The sequence below is a fragment of the Bos javanicus genome, chromosome 12, assembly GCF_032452875.1.
Source record: "Bos javanicus breed banteng chromosome 12, ARS-OSU_banteng_1.0, whole genome shotgun sequence".
NCBI classification, from domain to species: Eukaryota; Metazoa; Chordata; class Mammalia; order Artiodactyla; family Bovidae; genus Bos; species Bos javanicus.
Genome location: NC_083879.1, coordinates 54492972 through 54513184, shown reverse-complemented (window position 1 = coordinate 54513184; position 20213 = coordinate 54492972). Strand labels below are relative to the sequence as shown.

General features: G+C 36.1%; 1 protein-coding gene across 14 annotated transcripts in view; it reads left to right on the top strand.

The window, feature by feature from the left end:
- Positions 1-20213, top strand: part of RBM26 (RNA binding motif protein 26) — an 83078-nt gene that overhangs the window by 8758 nt on the left and 54107 nt on the right. For all 14 annotated transcript variants that reach the window (XM_061435180.1, XM_061435179.1, XM_061435178.1 and 11 more), the window contains exons 2-3: positions 18269-18387; positions 18999-19135. In XM_061435180.1, coding sequence (XP_061291164.1) covers positions 18269-18387; positions 18999-19135 — 256 coding nt within the window. The remainder of the gene's footprint in view (positions 1-18268; positions 18388-18998; positions 19136-20213) is intronic.

The window sequence follows — 20213 nt, the reverse complement described above, 5'->3', positions numbered from 1 at the left end:
TAATACATAAGAGACACCCCCCCCCTTTTTCAGGTTGCATAGTATTTTAATGTAATGGGTATACCATAGTTTATTTAACCATCGTTTATTGATTTGCTGAACAGATAGAGCCATAGTGTATGTATTTATTATGTGTCAGTTTGTAATTAACATAAACAGATCAGTTGCATAAGTTTTGACAGTTACATATACCTATGTAATCACCGTATAAAACAGGATCTAGAACTTTGTCTGGAAAATTCTCTTGTGCCTCTTTCTGAGTTTTTCTTTCTAGCAAGACATCCACTCTGATGTTGGCATTATGAATATGACTGCTGTGAATATTCTTAATTGAGTAGTTGTGGAAGTATTTTCTTCTGGGGCAGGGGTAAATACCTAGAGGCGTATTTGCTAGGTCATAGGGTAGCTGCATGTTTTCTATTATAAGAAACTTCTAAAGTGGTTGAACTATATCGCATTGCTACCTGTGATTTGTGAGAGTTCCAGTTGCTTCATATCCTCAGCATTATTTAGTATTATTAAGGTTTTTTTTCATTGTTGTTGTTTTTAAACCTTTATAGTATAAAATGACATCTTACCTTTTTTGGACTGACAGTTTAATTCTCTTTATGGTTTTAATTTGCATTTTCCTGATGAGTAATACTATTGAGGACCTTTTCATGTGTTTATTGACTGTCACATCTTTTGTAAAGTGGCTGAAGTGAAGTGAAATGAGAGTCTCTCAGTCATGTCTGACTCTTTGCAATCCCAGGACTGTATGCGGTATAGTCCACGGAATTCTCCAGGCCAGAATACTGGAGTGGGTAGCATTTCCCTTCTCCAGGGGATCTAACTCAGGGATCAAACCCAGGTCTCTTGCATTGCAGGCGGATTCTTTACTAGCTGGACCACAAGGGAAGCCCGTGGCTAAGTCTTACTTATTTTTAAAATTGGGCTATCTTATTGCCAATTTCTGCTGCTGCTGCTGCTGCTGCTGCTAAGTCGCTTCAGTCGTGTTCGACTCTGTTCGACCCCGTAGACGGCAGCCCACCAGGGTCCCCCGTCCCTGGGATTCTCCAGGCAAGAACACTGGAGTGGGTTGCCATTTCCTTCTCCAGTGCATGAAAGTGAAAAGTGAAAGTGAAGTCACTCAGTCGTGTCCGACTCTTTGCGATCCCGTGGACTGCAGCCTACCAGGCTCCTCTATCCATGGGATTTTCCAGGCAAGAGTACTGGAGTGGGGTGCCATTGCCTTCTCTGTGCCAATTTCTAGGAGCTCTTTATTCATGTACAATACATGACCTACAGGTTTTTTCCCCTCCTTTGTGACTTGTGTGCAGTAGTCCCTCCTTATTTGTGGTTTTGCTTTCTGTGGTTTCAGTTACCTATGATGAGCTATGGTTTAAAAATATTAGATAGAAAATTTCAGAAATTAACAATTTATAAGTTTTAAGTTGCATGCTCTTATGAGTAACATGATAAAATCTCGCATTGTCCTGCCCAAGATGTGAATCATTCCTTTGTCCAGCATATCCCACTCGTTTGTCACTTAGTAACTGTCCCGGTTATCAGCTTTGCTCTTGTGATATTGCAGTGCTTGTGTTCAGGTAACTTATTTTGCTTAATTATGACTGCAGCACTCAAGATTAGTGACTGGCAGTTTGAATATATCAAAGAGAAGCCATAAAGTGCTTCCTTTAAACAAAAAGGTGGAAATTCTCAACTTAATAAGGAAAGAAAAAATTCGGTACTGAAGTTGCTGAGATTTATAGTAAGAATGAATCGTCTATCTCTGAAATTGTGAAAAAGGAGAAAAATTCTTTCTAGTTTTGCTGTCACAGTTCAAAGTGCAAAAGTTTTGACAGCTGTGTGGTAAGTACCTAAGATGGAAAAGGCCTTCAATTTGTACAATAACGTATTTTGAAAGGAGAAGAGAGAAAGCGACACTACACTCACGTGAATTTTGTTACAGTATATAGTTATAATTATTCTATTTTATTATTGTTGTTAATCTCTTACTGTCTCTCATTTATATACCTAATTTGTTTATAGGTATGTGTGTATAAGTGGCGGGTAAAAAATCTGCCTGCAATGCAGGAGACGCACAGGAGACCTGGGTTCCATCCCTGGGTGGGGAAGATCCCCTGGAGAAGGAAATGGCAACCACTCCGGTATTCTTGGGTTTCCCAGGTGGTGCTAGTGGTAAAGAACCCACCTGCCAATGCAGGACACAGATGTGGATTTGATCCCTGGGTCGGGAAGGTCCTCTAGAGGAGGGCACGGCAACCCACTCCAGTATTCTTGCCTGGAGAATCCCATAGACAAAGGAGCCTGGTGGGCTACAGTCCCTAGGGTCTCAGAGTTGTACACAACTGAAGCGACTTAGCATGCATACATCCCTGTGTGGGAAAAAACTTAGTGTATAGTAGGGTGTATCTCTGGTTTCAAGCATCCACTGGGTGTTTTGAAATGTATTTCCACCATGGATAAGGTGTGCGTGCAGTTGCTCAGTCGTGTCTGACTCGTGATCTCGTGGACTGTAGGTCCCCAGGCTCCTCTGTCCATGGGATTTTCCAGGCAAGAACACTGGAGTGGGTTGCCATTTCCTTCTTCAGGGGTCTTCCCAAGCCAGGGATCAAACCCATGTCTCCAGCAGCGCAGGTGGATTCTTTACTACTGAGCCACCTGGGAAGCCCTGTGGATAAGGGGGGACTACTATATAATAATGTCATTTTGTGGGCAGAAATTTTTATTTTTATTAAGTCCAATTTATTTTTGTTTTATGGTTATGTCTAACAAGTCTTTATCTCCTCCAAGATCATAAAGACATTATATGTTCTAGAAATTTTCTGCCTTTTGGTAGGTTTAGGTCCATTCATCTCAAATAAATTTTTAAAATAATGTATATGGAGGCATTCAGACAAGCCACCTGTTCTTACTTGGCCCTGTAATAATTGTTTCTCTGCTCCAAACTCTGACATTTAGGCTTGTTTGGCCTACCTGTGTGTCCATCAGGCACAGAAACTTGTGTTTATTAACAGTTTTGGCAAGCCAGCCCAGTAGTCTGTTTCAGTGGCAGATTGACTCTGCCCAGGAGCAGCCTCTTCCCCGAGTCCCCAGCACCTGCCAGAGCTCATGTCGTTCTGGGGAACTCAGGAGGACTCTCCCTGACAGGGACTGGCTGCCCTGGCTCAAGGCTGTTTGGAGTCAAGAAACGAAAAACCAGAAGTGCATATGGAATGAGGTAGGGCCAGTGGCTCTTTTATCTGTTTTTAAAATCAGTATATTGTTAATTTTTCCATAAATGGTCCCTAAAAAAGACTTTCCTATTGGATGACTTGGCTTGTTGTTTGATAATTAACTGTACTTATAAGTCTGTTTCTGAACTCTGTCTTGGTCCACTGATATTTGGCGTGTTGGTTGATAATTAACTGTATATATGAGTCTATTTCTGGACTCTGTCTTGGTCCAGTGATATGTATGTATTCTGATGCTTATACCACACTGTCTAAATAACTTTATAATTTTTGAAATCAGGTTATGTAAATCCTCCTAGTTTGTCCTTTTGAAAAATTGTCTCGGTTTTGCTGGATTCATTTCCCTATAAAGGTGAGAGTCAGTGTTTCAGTTTCTGCGAGAAGGCCTGTGTTGATTGTTGATAGGGATTGAGTTGAATGTAGAGATCAATTTTAGAAGAAAGAGGATCATTTTTCAAGTTCTATTGTTATTTATAGAAATATGATTGATATTTACATATTGACCTTGTATTTTGCAACTAAGTACCCTTATTATTTACAGTAGCTATTTTATAGATCCTTTGAAATTTATCAGTCATGTTATCTGTGATAGTTTTACATTCTGATTTTTTTTTTAAATTTTCATTTCTTGTATAGGTTAGGAACAACAGTGCAAGTTAAATTGAAGTGGTCTTAAGAGTTGACATCCTTGTTTTGTCCAAGTCTTAGGGGAAAGAGACCTAGTGTTTCAGTATTAACTGATGTTAGTGCTAGGTTTTTTTATAATTGCCTTTTACCAGATTGAAGAAATTCTCTTCTGTTCTTAATTTGCAGAGTGATTTGTTATGAAAAGGTAAAGAATTGTCAAATCTTTGTCTACATTTATTGAAATGATCACGTGCTTTTCTCTCTTTTTCTGTTAATATTGTACGTTACATGGATTGGTTTTCAAATGTTAAGCCAACCTTGGATTTCTAAGATAAACCCTGCTTGGTCATGATGTAATTATCCTTTTTATGCATATTACTGGATTTGATTTGCTAATATTTTGTTAAGTTTTGCTTCTGTTTATGAGTGCTGTGTGTATTTTATTTTTTCTTTAAAATGTTAGATTTCACTGATGAAGCATCTGGGAATGAAGATTTAGTTGTGAAATGGATCTTTTATTACAAAATCAGTTTATTTACTAGGTATAGGTCTATTTAGGTATTCTGTTTCTTCTTGTGTCACTTTTGGTAATTTATGTTTTTCAAGGATTTTTCTCTTAAGTTGCTAGATTTATTGACACAGAGTTGTTTGCAGTGTTGCCTTATTATTCATATAATGACTAGAATCTATTTGATGCTTCCCCTCCTCTTTTAAAAATTATACCTGATTTTGGTAATATTACTTTTTTATTTTCTTGACCAATTTTGCTAATAGTTTATCAATTTTATTCATCTTTTGCCAAGAATAGTATTAGCTTTGATTGTTTTCTATTTTGGTGTTATATTTTTATCATTTCCTTTTTCTACTTAGAGTTTAATTTGCTGGCTTTTCCTTCTTTCTTCAGAGGAAAGCTTAGGCCATTGGTTTTATATTTTTCTTGTAGTTTTAAAAACTAGGGCCTGGAGGTAAAGCACAGGCAGGTATCCAGAATCTTGTTAATGCTGAGATTCTAGTTCTTATAAAAGGCAAGATCCTGCTAGTGATAAAAACTTTTTTTTTTTTTAAACCAGCAATGTTGGACTATAATGTATCAGGTACTTCAAAATGTTGGTCACTGAACATCATGGCCACAAACCTTTAAAAACTGTTTCCATTTTATATAATTTGAGGTGTTGCATGGGAGTTCTAAATTGATCCATCATAATGTGAAATTCACTGTGTGATTCAAATGTAACAGTGCAAAATTGAATATAAAGGCATGCATAATCTTTCTCTTAGAAATCTAGAGGGGTTATGATTTCAAATATTGTGCAATTAGATTAAATCATAATGCAACAGTTTAAAAAAAAAAAAAAGATGATCCTGATCATGCCCTCAAAAACATTTGAAGCCAGTGGTGAACTGAATCAAACTAAGTTTCTTACAAAACCCAAGCCATATCAGTTACAGAACAGTTGACTCCACTCTAGTGTCCTAGCAAAAGAAAGGACATACCCTTTACTGAAGGTAAATCTTATTTACTTGAGTCTCCACCTCAGTGTTCTTTTACACAAAATTTTCAGCTTAATGCAATAACAAGGAACACAAATAGTAAGAAAGTAAGATTCACTTGAGAAGAAATAGTCAATGGAGAGATGACTCAAGTATTAGAATTATTAGACAAAAACTTTAACTATGATAAAAATGTTGAAGAATTTATTTAAGCATTTGGAAAACAGGCACAAAGATATGGGGAACTTCAGTTAACACACAGAAGCTATTCAGAAGAATTTAATGGAGAAATCTAGAAATGAAAAGTATAGCTGAAATGAGCAGACTGGACACCATAGGAAAAAAAAAACAGCAGTGAACTTGAATGTAGGAAAATAGAAAATATCCAAGTCAAAGGGAGAAAAGTAATTTTAAAAGATACATCTGAGATCTGTAAGACAGTATCAAACAGTCTAAAATATAAGTTACTGAAGTCCTGGAAAAAGGGAAGAAAAATGAAGCAGAAAAAATGTTTGAAGACATAACAACCAAGGACTTTCCAAAATGGGTGAAAGACATTAAAACATAAATCCAAATTGGCAAAATCAAGCAGGATAAAATATGTGTGTGTATGTGTCTGTGCACACACTCACACACAGCTGTGGGCATTTCATGGTCACACACTGCTGACCAAATAAAAAGACTTTTAAAAGTAGTCAAAGAGAGAAAAAAGACAGATACTTTACATATAGGAAAACAAAGACTCAAATAGTGGCTAATTGCTTATCATCATCGATGAGGGACCGTGGCAATAGTATTATAAAACAGTGAAGTGTATACACACTCAATACTTACCAGCTAAAACCACAAGAGTAGTTGTGGAAGTAGGGAAGGAAAACTAGAAGAGATCTGCCAGGGCACTCCCAGCTTTCAGCTAGCAAAGTCAAGAAGAATAGGAGGGCTGAGCAAACTCCTTTTAGGATTCCAGGTCTTCACAGAGTTGGTTGGTTACCCAACAAAAAGAAAAGGGAAGGAGCAAGAAAACAACTGCTTATATTCTTATCAATTTTCTGTTGCTTACTGGCAGTTTAAAAATTGATGTGGAAAAAGCTTATAAAAATCTTCAGTTATAAATAAAAAACAAAAAAATAAAAGAAACTGTCAGTGTGACCCTTGTGTTTATACTATTTGATGATGGCTATAGTACCTACTTTACATTTTCAGAAAAGTTTTTTATAATAACAGATTGTGAAAGAGATAGATCTCATTTTGAAGAGTTTCATAAATTTGTACTTAACAGTCTGTGAAGTATTTCAAGCACTTTTCTCAAATTGGATATGTTAAAGTTTTGAAACTTCTTAAGACATCGAGTGCCCCAAATTGGAAGAGCAGTTCTATGAGGAATTATGACTATTCATTATGCTTAGGAAAAGGTTTTTGACTCCAGCTAGCCTTTGTTGGTTTCAAATTAAGAAGGGATGAATCATGCCATACTGAAGTGTATGGACATTTTGGGGACTAGGTTATAGGATACTGGGAGGGTTAAATGGAGTAATTGGTCAGATCTTCTTTTAAGAATGAAACTATGATATTTAGAGATTTGATTAAGTTGTAACATTTTGGAGACAAGAAAGACTAGCAATTTTTTAGTCTAGTTTTAAGAGTGAGTTGTAAAATGTCTAAATTTGGACTTCCGCAGAAAGTAGGAAGATAGAAGTACTATTCTTTGAACATGTGTACTAATGAAATGAGGGCCATCTCAGCAGTCAGGGTATGGAAGAAAAAGCAGCCAGGAAGGACTTGTCAAAATGCTTGTGGACTTTTTTTTATTGACCTTTCTTGAGATCCATGACAGCTCTGAATTTGTTGGCACACTTTTATATTTGCTATAATTGGGTTTGATCTTAACTGAAAATTGTTTTTTGTGTGTTTTAGTTGATATACCCCTGATTAAGAATGCTATTACTTATTGTGATGTTTAGTACAGTTCTTCACCAGTGTGATTGGTTCTAGGGAAAAGATAGACTTTGTTATCTAGTCTGAAACAGACAAGTACACCAATAGTAACATTTTAACAGTGATAGAAATATGTACAGATCTTGTTTCCTGGGAATTCAGGAAAAATATGTAAAATGTTTCTATTTAGTTATTCTTTATCTTTCCCAAGGCTCAAACCTTGCTCACCAGTTCAGAAGAGGGAGTTCTGTGGCTTTTGAAAAAGATCTAGAGGAACTATTTTGGATGTTTTTTTCAATTTTTTTTTTCAGATTACATACTGAATTATTTTAAATTCAATTAAAGTAGGGGAGGTCGAGTGCAATGATGGTGAAAGCTTTTGTATCTTATTCCTAAAAAATGACCCACTTGGTCAGGTTATATGGTTCAGTGCCTTTGTTTTAAAAATGAGAAAGCGGAAGCCTAGAGAAATAAAATACTAACCCAGGATTACGTAATAAATGAATAAAGTAAGATAACACTAGAAATCTGAAAACCTGGGTTTTTGGAGTTCAGTGCTTTTCAATACCAGACTGCTTCAAGGAAAAGCTGACAGTTTGGCTTAGAAGAGAGCATAGATTTGAAAGGGAATAGTGCTTAAAATATAGTAACTAAATTTTAACATCTTTTCAAAGGGAGTGGTGATAATAAGCATCTTATAATTTCACATTTTTAATCTGTTTTTTCATTAGTAGTGCATTTGCTTTGGTGTTTGCAGGTTAATGCTTTCTCATTTGTAATCATATTTATTTGTAATTATTTCTAATTTGGCAGAGCAGCTGTTCTCTCAGATAAGGAAACTGAAGCTTAGTTCTTTAGCTGTGAGATTTGTGAGGTGGAAAGTATCCCCTTTTTAGTGAAAAAAATTTCAGCGTGATTTGATAACAATATTAGAAAACTATTGTGGCAATATTAGAAAAAACCTAGAAGTCTATCATAAGCTACACAGTATTAGCCAGACTTTTTTTTTTTTTTTAACATATGAGGGAGCAGGTAGTAAGAATTTAATTGAAAATAGAATGACAGAATTAGGTTTTTCAGATTTCTAGTCTTAGTGCTATTTCTTTTGGATAATTCTGCCCCTTCTTAGTCAGGGGAGAAAATGTTCCTTAGCCTCTGCTAGTACCTGAAGGGATGAAATGCTTTAGATCTGTTTTCTAACTAGGTAAATGGGAACCCACATATAAGTAGCTAAGAAGTGGCCTTTGGAAGCCAGAGCCCTTTCCCAGTGAATTTGATTCTTCCTCAGCTGTGAATTGAAATGTAAAACATTTAAGAAATAATGGAGTTTTGTTGAGGGGTGCCATATCAGCATTTCACCTGCAGTCTACTTCTCTTTTGAGAGAGAATTCTGTTAACATTAATTTGCTATTTGGGCTACTGCTTTTTGCACTGAAAAGTATGAAGTCTGACTCTTAGGGAGTTTGAAGACTGTCTTTGAATTAGACACTTGATACTTGATGAATAACTTCTAAAGCAGTGATTCTCAACTGTGTGACTCCTGGGATTTCCTGAGACCCTTCCATGAAGTCTATGAGGTCCCTATTTTTCCAATTGTATACCAGTTGAGGAGGTATTTTCTTCATATATTTCATATATGAAATATAGTTCATAGCGTATTACGATGGATTAAATGTAAAAGATAAAAGAACCTGTCTATTATTTAAGCCAGGCATCAACGGTATTTGCCAAAAAAAAAGAAATATTATCAGTTTTACCAAAGTTTTATTTTCTTGTGGTAATATAACTGTATTCATAAAAAGTATAGGGTACAGATTTCGCCTGATTTCTGAAAACAGTGTTCCTGTGAAACTTTCCTTAAGCCAGAATGTCATGAAGTGAAGAAGTCATTACTTTAGGACACATCTTGTTAATGGGTGCACAGAATAAGTTGGAATAAAGCATAGATGCTCAGAGACACAGTTCAGAGCATGGTGGCCTGATGCTGAGATGCCTAGTGTAGCTCCTGGGAAAGGATCTTAGCAGCCCCACTCTGTCTGCCCATGATAATAGCTACTTCTCTTCAACTTGCTACAAAACAAATGCTGGAGACTTTCAGCTTTTCATCTTTTCTCATAAAAGTGAAAATCCTTTCCAAATTTCTTGTGGTTATTAGTTAGCAGTAAAAGTTTCACAAAATGACATAAAGCAAATTTTCAAAAAGTAGGGGGTATGTGTGTTAATTTCAGGTTATTCAATTAGTCATTGAGCTCTGTGCAGGGCTGCCCTGCAGTGGGGATATAGCTCAAATTAGAGAAAGTCAGTCATTTCCCAGAACCAATATGATGCTGTTGGAGAGGGGAGGCTGCTCTTGCTGTCAGAATAATGTAAGTTCAGAACTGCTCAGGGCCATTTTTGTTGCCACATGGAGAACGCCTGCCTCAAAATGAAGAAAATTCAAAGGAAAGCAGAATGGAAAGGAAGGGTCCTGGTAATAGCATTTAAACTCCTGGATCTAGCTGTGCCTACACTTGGACTTCCCACTTGTTTATATCCATAAGTTCCTCCTCTTGTTTACTCTTCCTGCCTCCTCCCAAGTATTTATGTTAAATTGTAATGGGTCTATTTAGTTATTTTAAGCTAAATAATGTAGAATTTTTTTCAGTTTTAAATTTTATTATGATAAATAATGGCATATAGAATCATTTTTAGTAAAAGCTCTTCTGGGTTCTCTCTAATGCGTAAAGTGTAAAAGGATTCTGAGACCAAAAATTTGAGAACCACTGCTCTCAAGGTAAGGAGGCATTCCTGCCATTTCTTGAGGGTAATATGAAAGAATGAAGGAACTAACTAAGTAGTTTTCAGCATTATAATTGCATGTTTTGTGATAAGTTTTTACCAGTGATGATAAGTGGTATGTGTGATAGTCATGGATGGATCATGTTTAGATATATATGCTTGCTGTGATGTTCATATTATTTTGTAGAATGAAGTGGGCATGTAATAATTCTAAATGAGTAACCTTTCCTGTAACTAATTACTACATGCAAATAATCTATTTTCCCTCTTTATTTGAATTGGATGAAGCTGTATAATAAACTATGGTAATCGAATTTTTCAATGTACATAGTCTGTTGCAGTGGAATTTGGGTTTTTAAAAGAGTAATTTGAAGTACAGAATATAGTTGCATGACTTTGATGCAAATTAGATATTTTTCTTGAATATAAAGTGAAAATTTGGTAGGAACAGACGTGGGTGTATATCCGTGTTCTAAAGTTACTGAGTTAACATATTTAAATTTAATTTTTAATTCCCACTGCCACCTCCAGTTCCTCCTTCTCAAGATTACTGAAAATGGAAGCTTGGGTTACATTTCATCAGTTATCTTCCACTGAATTTCTAAAGCCTCCAAGAAACTTGAAGAAAACGAAACCAACTACTCTTTGAAATATTGTACTGCAGTACAGTATTTTTTCACTTTACTGTCTCATTACTATTTCGAAAGTATTAATTACAAAATAAAAGCTAATATGATGATGATAGGATTAATTAGAGCCTTTATATTTGGGTTCTTTTTTAAAAATGTATAGTTGATTTACAGTGTTGTGTGCTGTGCCAGTCCCTGCTATATAGCAAAGTGACTGTTGATTCGTGTTTTTTGAAGTCTTTCTTAAGAAAATAAAGTTCTTTTGAGGTTTTATTAAAAATGTGATCTTTTGCATTGCTTTGGCTTTTCCAGCTTATTTAGTACATGCCCAGATGTATTTAGTCCCCTGCCCAGATACAGCTGGAGGAGAATGAGCCTCTTAGATGTTCACCCCATGCTTTTCAGGGGCATTATTATTATTTATATCCTTAACAGAGTGTATTCAGAGATTGCTAAAGTTTTGTTTTTATGCCTTTAAAATCATTGATTTGAATGACTTCATAGTGGTCCGATGTTAATTTTAAATCCTTACAAAAGTGAGAGATCCAAATGTTTGTGAATGCTCACTTTGCTCCATCCTACTGGACTCCTGTCCCCTGTGTGTCAAGTAGATTCCCACCTGAGGTCTTTCCTGTTGGGTTCCTTCTTTTTTCTAGAAGAAGGATTTTTTTCTAGAAAGCCAAAAAAGCTTGCTTGTACTATGTTCTGTTCCCTATTTAACTTCAGATCCGTGTTTAAATACCCTTCCCTGATAATCTTACCTAGGATCTACTCATTCATTCCTTCTCCTTCCCTTTTCTTTCTCTTTTCCCCCTTCACTCCTTTTCTGTACTTTATTCCCTTATTGTTGTTTAGTCACTAAGTCATGTCTGACTCTTTGGGACCCCATGGACTATGCTGCCAGGCCCCTCTGTCCATAGGATTTTCCAGGCTGAAATACTGAAATGGGTTGCCATATCCTTTTCCTGCATTGGCAGGTGGATTCTTTACCTCTGAGCTAGCAGGGAAGCCCTGTATTCCCTTACCTTGCATTTTTTCTCTTCAGAACTCTTGTCTACTTGAGAATGCCTTATTTGTATGTATGTATGGTCTGTCTGCTCCCTTCATCTCCAGTGAAATAAATTCTGTAAGGATAGGAACTTTATGGTTTTCAAATTTGTATCCCCAGGATTCTAGAATAGTACCTGACATTTTAGATGCTTATTAAATATTTTTGAAAGGTGAATATGCTGTTAGAAGATAATCAATAAACTAAAGTTTTATTCTCAGAACTTTATAAAAATGGAAAAGAAAGGGCCCTGACAAGTGAGCTAATAATCTAGTGAAATTTGTACGTGTATTCTCTTTTTCTCTTTCTTTCAGTATTGTCTTAGTTACTGTGTTAGATGCAGAGGCTACATATATGAGTAAGAAGTTGTATTTTTGGATTTTGATATATTTTTGATGAAACTATATTTTACAGTTTATATTTTATCTATAGTGTAGTATAAAGTTGCTACTCATTTTTATAGATTTGAAAAGAATGCTGTATTATCTTTTTATATATCTACACAATACCCCATGAACAAATTAAACCTAAGGATTACACTCTTTGAGGTTTGTGAGGGATTTACTATCTAATTAATTTAGTGCTTGTCTGCCAGGGGCTGTTGAACTTAGGCTTGAAACCTTTCTAATGATAGAGAATTCACTTTCTTACAGGCAGTTTATTCAGCCTTTGGGAGGCCTTTGATTATTAAAAAATTCCGTCTCTATTTTAAACCAGAATCTTAATTATATCCCATGGAGGATGTATTGAATAAAGGTGATCCTCCTTCTTTGTGATAGCCCTTCAATTATTTGAAAACCTACCAAGTTCACTCTGACATTTCAGTTTTCCAGGCCAAGAATCTCTAGCAAGCTATCTGATGATGATACACATTTCCATTCTGGTCAGTTTCTAAGAATGCTTGGGTTTGTTTATACACTTACAAAACGCGGCGCCTAGAAGTGGGGGAAGCAGTGGCACTCCCTGCTGCACGGAGAGCGACACTGTTCCTCTCGAGGTCTCAGTTCTCAGTTGGTGTCATCCCATCTTGATGATCTGTTTTCCTTCATTTCACACGTTATCTCATTTGGCTTTTATCAGTTAAAGTACACGGTTGCTCCCTTTCATCTCCCACTCCTCAGTGCTGTTTTGTAGTTTCTTGTTTTGTGTTTTACGTGCTGCCCTCCCCTTCGCCCCTCCCTGACTCCTTCCCCACAGCAGACACACAGAAGATTGAAGTTGGAGCGCTCTGTGGTCAGAATTATACTTTATTGGCAGATTATGTTTTTGCTGGTCTTAGAAGTACTTACGAAACTTCATGGAAATTCAGCCTGTTTCTAAGTAGAAATGAATTTTATCACTGTTTCAGTATTATTGCTTTGTCCTTAACATTTTCAAAATGTGATTCTTTTTTTGTCTTTCCCTAATCTGAACGATTTTAGCCCCACTTTTCTTTCACATGCTTCCAGAATACTGGTAGTATAGCAGAGGGTAGACTGGCTCTGACAAGATATAGTGTCATTCAAATCACAAACCTATTGTCAGTAGCAGCAACTGGTAAAGTACCTCATGAACAGTCTTTGCTTACCATGGACACAGTTTTTAAAAATAACTTACCTGTTACTATCAGAATATAGTTTTCTTTTGATTCATAATTTAAATATTTTTACTTCATTAATTTTGCATAGTAGGTTATTATTGCTCTATGCTCAGATGAAGTAGCAGTGGTACTTTTAATTAAGACAAATAGTAACAAGAGCACATTGTTTGCCTTTTGTCCCTGACCCATGACATTCTGGTATATTAAACTTCTGTGTTCAGATTATTTTTTACTTAGCTGTAATTTGTAAGTACATACCTTCTTTTGTTTTTAAAAGTGTTGAAATAAATATGAAATGGCTTCCTATAGGACTTAAGAAAAATTACCTCCCAAATACATATTTCCTGTTTTGCTGTTAAATGTGAAATTGTAAACCTTACTTCTACTATGTAATTTGCAGTCTTAACATTTTAAAAAGTAATCTGCCTTTCAGACCGTTTTAAGTATTTTGCATTTTTTTTGTATGGTTGTTGATTCATTATGATTGTTGTGACTTCTTAGATCTTGATTTGATTTGAATTGCTTCTAATAAAAGATTTTGAGCAAAAATTCAGGAATTCTATCTTGCTGTTTTATAAAACTGTAGTCTAGACTATAATCTAAAAAATCTTTCTCCACAGTTTTCACTGCTAACATTTTAATTCACTTAATAGTGTCCTGTTTAAAAAATAATGGAGGAAATGGAATAGATTTGATGTTTGGCTAAGAGAAATGTGAAGTGACAGTTATTAGAAAGGTCATTATTAAACTAAAAATTCGCCACAGCTATCAAACCAATAGTCAAATTATAGCATTGGACTCAGTGTAGAGACTCTGAATTTGTTCATTAACAGCAGTTGCAATAAAACAGTATAAGATAGTGATAGTATAATATATATATATATATTTTACCACAGTAATTTCTGGTAAACTAAAGTGTGTTTAGCTTGATGCCTCGTTAGGTTAAGGTTTAGTTGATGGTGCTTATTCAGGTTACCTAACATGAAGCCTGGTGGGCTGCCGTCCATGGGGTCGCACAGAGTCGGACACAACTGAAGTGACTTAGCAGCAGCAGCAGCAACATGAATAAGTATCATTTCATGGTCTCTCGTGCAGTTACCAGATTGCCAGTATAAGTGTGTCTGTAGGTACAGCGTGAGGTTATTGTCCCATTTCTTCATGCTTATTTCATCACAGATTTAAGTACTTTCATGCTCATTATGGTAAACATGAAAAAATTAACTTACCACAAGTCATTTTGTCTGCATTTTTAAAATGGTTGGTTCAAATAAGTATATTAAATTTCAAAGAGAAAGTGCTTAAAAATCTCATGTACCATTGAAATGAATTTTTTTTTCTTTCTATTTAGGTTGTAATCCACTTCAAGTCTTTGTGAATAAATGGAAATAGATCTATGAGAAAAGTGGATTTGGGATTACTAACAGATAACCTAAACTTAGCTTAGTAGCACAGCAGACATTAATCATCTCATGACATGTGTCATTCCTGTGGGTCAGAAATTTGGAGCAGGTTAGCTATGTAGTCTCTCGTGAGATTGTGCTCAAGTTGTTGGTCAGTGCTGCAGTCTTTTCAAGGTTCCACTGGGGCTGTAGAATCGGCTTCCATGTTCATTAACATGTGGCTACTGGCGAGAGACCTCAGTCCACCCTGGGGGGTCCTCATTTCATAGCCACATGGTACTCTCCATACCTGCTTGAGTATCCTTGAAGCATAGCAGCTGATTTCTGTAGAATAAATGATTCCAGAAAAAGAACAAAGAGTATGCCATTGTGTCTTTTATGACCTAGATGATGTCTGACCTCAGAAGTCAGACACTGTCACTTCTGCCATGTTCTGATTGTTTAGAAGCAAGGCACTAAATTGAGCCTACTCTCCAAAGGGTAGGGAATTTGGCTCTGCCTTTTGAAGGGAAGACTGAAAAGTTTGGACAGTCACCAGAGCCATGTACTGTAGGGAGTCTTCACAGCATATCATAAATGTACTGGTTCCTTAATAGAGCAGTTCTCAATTCTGATACTGTATCAGACTTGTACAGCTTTTATAAAATAAATGAAGCAAAATTGCAGATGGTTGTATTAGACCTGTTGATTCACTTGCAGTCAGATTTTCCGTAAGTGTTACTACTGTGCACCCAGAGTTGTCCACTGTCTTTAAGATGTGCTTTTTGATTCAGTGATGTGTTACTGCTATACTTCTGTAGAACTGTTACATTCCAGGTATGTATAGGAATTAAGACTTTTTGGTATATGTATTATAGTTTTCTAACTTTAATGTATATAGGTTCCTTATTAATACTCTTAGTATTTGAACTTTTAGTAGAACTTGTGGAATTATATTTTGTGTTTATTATTGTTAGAGTTAAGATTGCTAACAATAAAGAGCAATAAAAATAAATTGAAGGATGTCATGTATCGTTGTGTTGTTCATTCACTTAGTTGGATCCGACTCTTTGTGACCCCATGGATTTTAGCACGCCAGGCTAAAATCCTTCCCTGTCTTTCACCATCTCCCGGAGCTTGCTCAAACTCATGTCTGTTGAGTCAGTGATGCCATCCAGCCATCTCATCCTCTGTCGTCCCCTTCTCCTGCCTTCAGTCTTTCCCAGCATCAGGGTCTTTTCTAATGTATCATGTTTTTCCTCAAATGAACTAAGTTATCCTACCTCTCCCCCTCGTTTGTAGTCACTATCTCTCCCCACTGTAATTCCCTAATGTATTTGTCTTTTTTTTTTAAGCCATGATTGGTAAGTCTTTTTGTGTCATCTGTCCTTTGAAAATACAATTTACTGAACATTGTTTATGTTGCTGGCATGAAATTAACCCAAGCTAGGAAGTGAAATCTAACCTGGGGGTGGAGTGGGTTCTGAGATGGGTTTTTGGTAAGTTGGTGGCATAGAAAAATAGTAGAAAGGCAAATGGGGCTGAGGAATTCAGAGGTTTATCGAAATAATGGACTCAGGGAAAGAGCACAGGAGGGAATAAATTAGAGGAACTATGCCTTGGACAGCAGCTAAGTGTGTAGGGAGGCATTGTAGGGGCTTTTTGCTAGGATGGCTAAAAAGTAAATTGGTGGCTGTAACTAGAAGTTTGTAGCAGTAAGTAAATTGGAGGTCTGGTTTCTGGGTAGATCGCTATAAGAAACAATGCAGTTGGGGGCTGTAGTGTTGAGAGAGTGGACTTTAGAGTAAGAAGTTCAGGTTTAAATCTTGGTTCTGTTACTAACATGTAGTCTGAAGTAGTTTGCCTAGTTTTTTTCTGAGCCTCTGTTTCATCAGTAAAATGAGAGCTAAATACAGAGTGTAAAGTATGGAACATAGTTCATGGCTCAAATAAGGGTTCGGTAAATGTTAGTGCTTATTAGCTGTTGCTATGATTTTATTCACCCTAACTTGGAAAATGATCGTGAATTAAATACGTAACAACTTTAGCTTAGTTGAAAAACAGTTATCTGCTTTTTAAAAATTCGATGGGCATGGTTTGGGCATCAGAAACTTTCCCTCCTGACCCTGTTTCATTTTCACTAACTTCCTACTCTCCATCCCAATCAACGGGCAAGCATAGTTTATACTTATACATACTCCATTATTCAGACATATAATCCAAATGTATAATCTCCTTTTCTCCCCACACATGGTAATATACTATACAGATTTTTTCTATCTCGCTTTTTAAATGTAACAAATTGATAGGTTTCTCCATGACATGAAAACTCCCCCATTCTTTTTTGTCCTTTTGTTGTATGCCATTCCCTTGTGTAGACTTAGTATATTTTCTTTTTCCAGTCCTCTGTAAATGGACAGTTGCAGATTTTTTATTTTATAATCAGTGTGACACTGAATACCTTGTACACAAGTCATTTTGAACATGTAAGTATATCTGTAAAGTTTATTCACTGAAATAGAATTGCTGGGTCAGTTGTATTTGTAACCTTGATATGCCGTACTCTAGTATCTACTGAGTTCCTCTCAGCAGCCATAATGTATGAAAACGGGTTGTTTTCCCCTTAGTCTTGCCTCTAGGATATATTTTCATATATTTAGATTTTCTTAACTTTGTAACAGAAAAATGATACTTCAATATAGTTTAAGTTTGAATTTCTCTTATGGATGGATGAGGTTGTATTTTTACTCGTTTATTGTTTTTCTGTTTAGTATTTCATTTAAGGCTTCTTTACACTCCTAAGTTTTTGCTTTTATTTGTATTAATATAATCAAACTACCCTTTTGCAATGCAATTCAGAAAGTGTTCATTACTCCAGAGTTGTAAAACTTTTTCTTGTTTTCTTCTAATACTTGTAATGGTTTCATGTTTTTACTGTGGTATATGGAATAAATTATGGGTCCAACTTAATTTTTTAGAAAAATAACTGCCAAGTTTTCTCAGTGTCATTTATTTTGTAGTTCATCTCTTCCTCCTTGATTTGGATATCATCTTTATAAAATCTGTACTTCTGTATGTATTTGGGTCTGTTTATAAACTTTCTTTTGTTTCATTAAAAGTATATATTGTGTGGTATGTTTTCAAGTTTCCCTTTATTGTCCTCTTTTCCAGATATTGTTTGACAGTTATTTACCTTGTTTGGAAGAGAATAGCCTCTTGGTATTTTTATTGGTACCACATTGCTTATTAGTTTTTGACATTTTGGTATTGTCCATAATTTGTTGTAACTTCTTTTTTTTTTTTTTTAAATAATAGAACTTTCTGAATCTTTAGTACATGTATTAGTGTATGTTTGGTAGGATACTGAATGATGACTATATGTAATGTGTAAAATATATTAATATGAGGGAGAAAAACTTCTAGTTCATCATTGCTTTCTGTGAATTAGATGATGCTTACATATATTAACTTGTTTAACTATCATGCTGACTTAGTTTGTAATTGGAACTTACAGAGTATGCAGTTGTTTATGGCTAAATTTCCTTCAACATTGCTCTTTTCTTCAGCTGTGATGCAGATCCATCAGCCCTGGCAAAGTATGTTCTCGCTTTGGTAAAGAAAGACAAAAGTGAAAAAGAGTTAAAGGCATTATGTATTGATCAGCTGGATGTATTTCTTCAAAAAGGTAAGATCTTTGCTTTCAAAATATTGCTTTGATAACTTAAGATTCAGAGAGTGTTAAAGGAGTTTGGTAAGAGACAGGCTGTAACTGTAATGAAGTTGAACAGACAGTATAATTAGTGGTTTTATTCATGGCTTATTTATAATGGAAATCTTTTTTTTTTCTGTTAACATCCTGTGCTCATTCTTAAAGAATGCTGCTATTTTTCCTTAAAAGATTAAGAAAATGACTGAAAGATAGTACTGTTTAGGAACCTACTACTGATTTTGTCTAGCACAGTGCTTCTCAACTTTTTTCACTTTGCCGGGAACTAGGTAATGATAATATTTCTGTTTGGCACCCTAGGCAGGGTACATGGAGACTAGTGATGGCTGGTGGTGACTGACCCACAGGCTCCGGTCATTCATTCTAGTCCTCAGCATCCTGAGAATTGACTGAATCCGTATTACTATGGGACTTGTACCATAGCACACTGGTTGGGAAGCTGTTGGTCTTAGTATAAGTTTTAGATTTGTAAAAATCAAGATATATTTCATCATACTGAAGTCTGATGTGAAGAAGTGGAGAATAATTAGGAAATCTGTTAATCTGTGCTGGTTTTGTTTTATTGTTAGAGACACAGATATTTGTGGAAAAACTTTTTGATGCTGTGAATACAAAGAGTTATCTACCTCCTCCAGAGCAGCCATCATCAGGAAGCTTAAAGGTAGAATTTTTTCAGCACCAGGAAAAAGATATAAAAAAAGAAGAGGTAAGAATTTGTGTTAAACTTTTGTGTTCTTTAAAAACATATTTGGAGTAGTTAAATTGAGTTTTATTTTTTGTACCTGTGTTGGAGTCCTCAGGACCACCTCCAGGTTTGATTAACAGACTCAGGATATAGTCATTGTCATGGCTATATCTTACAGTGAAAGGATATAAAGCAAAATCTGCAAAGGGAAAAAAGTGTATCATGCAAAGTCTGGGTTAGGAACAAATTTGCAGAGGTTTCTTCCAGTGGAGTCAAATAGGATGCACTTAATGTGTAGTGACAACATGTGTGAACCAGGAAAGCTCCTTAGAGACACAGTGCCCAGGGTTTTTATTTAGGACTGCTTACATGGCCACCTTCAGCCTAGGATTTACGAAACTTCCAAACTCTGAAGAGGAAAGCAGATGTTTAGCACAATCCATGTTGTTTATCCAGACCGTTGTTTATCCAGACCGTTCAGGCATCAATCCAGTTCAGTCGCTCAATTGTATCTGACTCTTTGTGATCCCATGGACTGCAGCACACTAGGCTTCCCTGTCCATCACCAACTCCGGAGCTTACTCAAACTCATGTCCTTTGAGTCAGTGATACCATCCAACCATCTCATCCTCTCGTCCCCTTCTCCCACCTTCAATCTTTCCTAGCATCAGGGTCTTTTCAAATGAATCAGTTCTTTGCATCAGGCGGCCAAAGTATAGGAGTTTCAGCTTCAGCATCAGTCCTTCCAAGAAATATTCAGGACTGATTTCCTTTAGGATGGACTGGATGGATCTCCTTGTAGTCCAAGGGACTCTCAAGAGTCTTCTCCAACACTACAGTTCAAAAGCATCAATTCTTTGGTGCTCAGTTTTCTTTATAGTCCAACTCTTCATATCCATACATGACGACTGGAAAGACCATAGCTTTGACTAGATGGACCTTTGTTGGCAAAGTAATATCTCTGCTTTTTAATGTGCTGTCTAGGTTGGTCATAGCTTTTCTGCCAAGGAGCAAGCATCTTTTAATTTCATGGCTGCAGTCACCATCTGCAGTTCAGGCATAGTGAACTGTTATTATTAGGGAATGATGGGAACTTTCC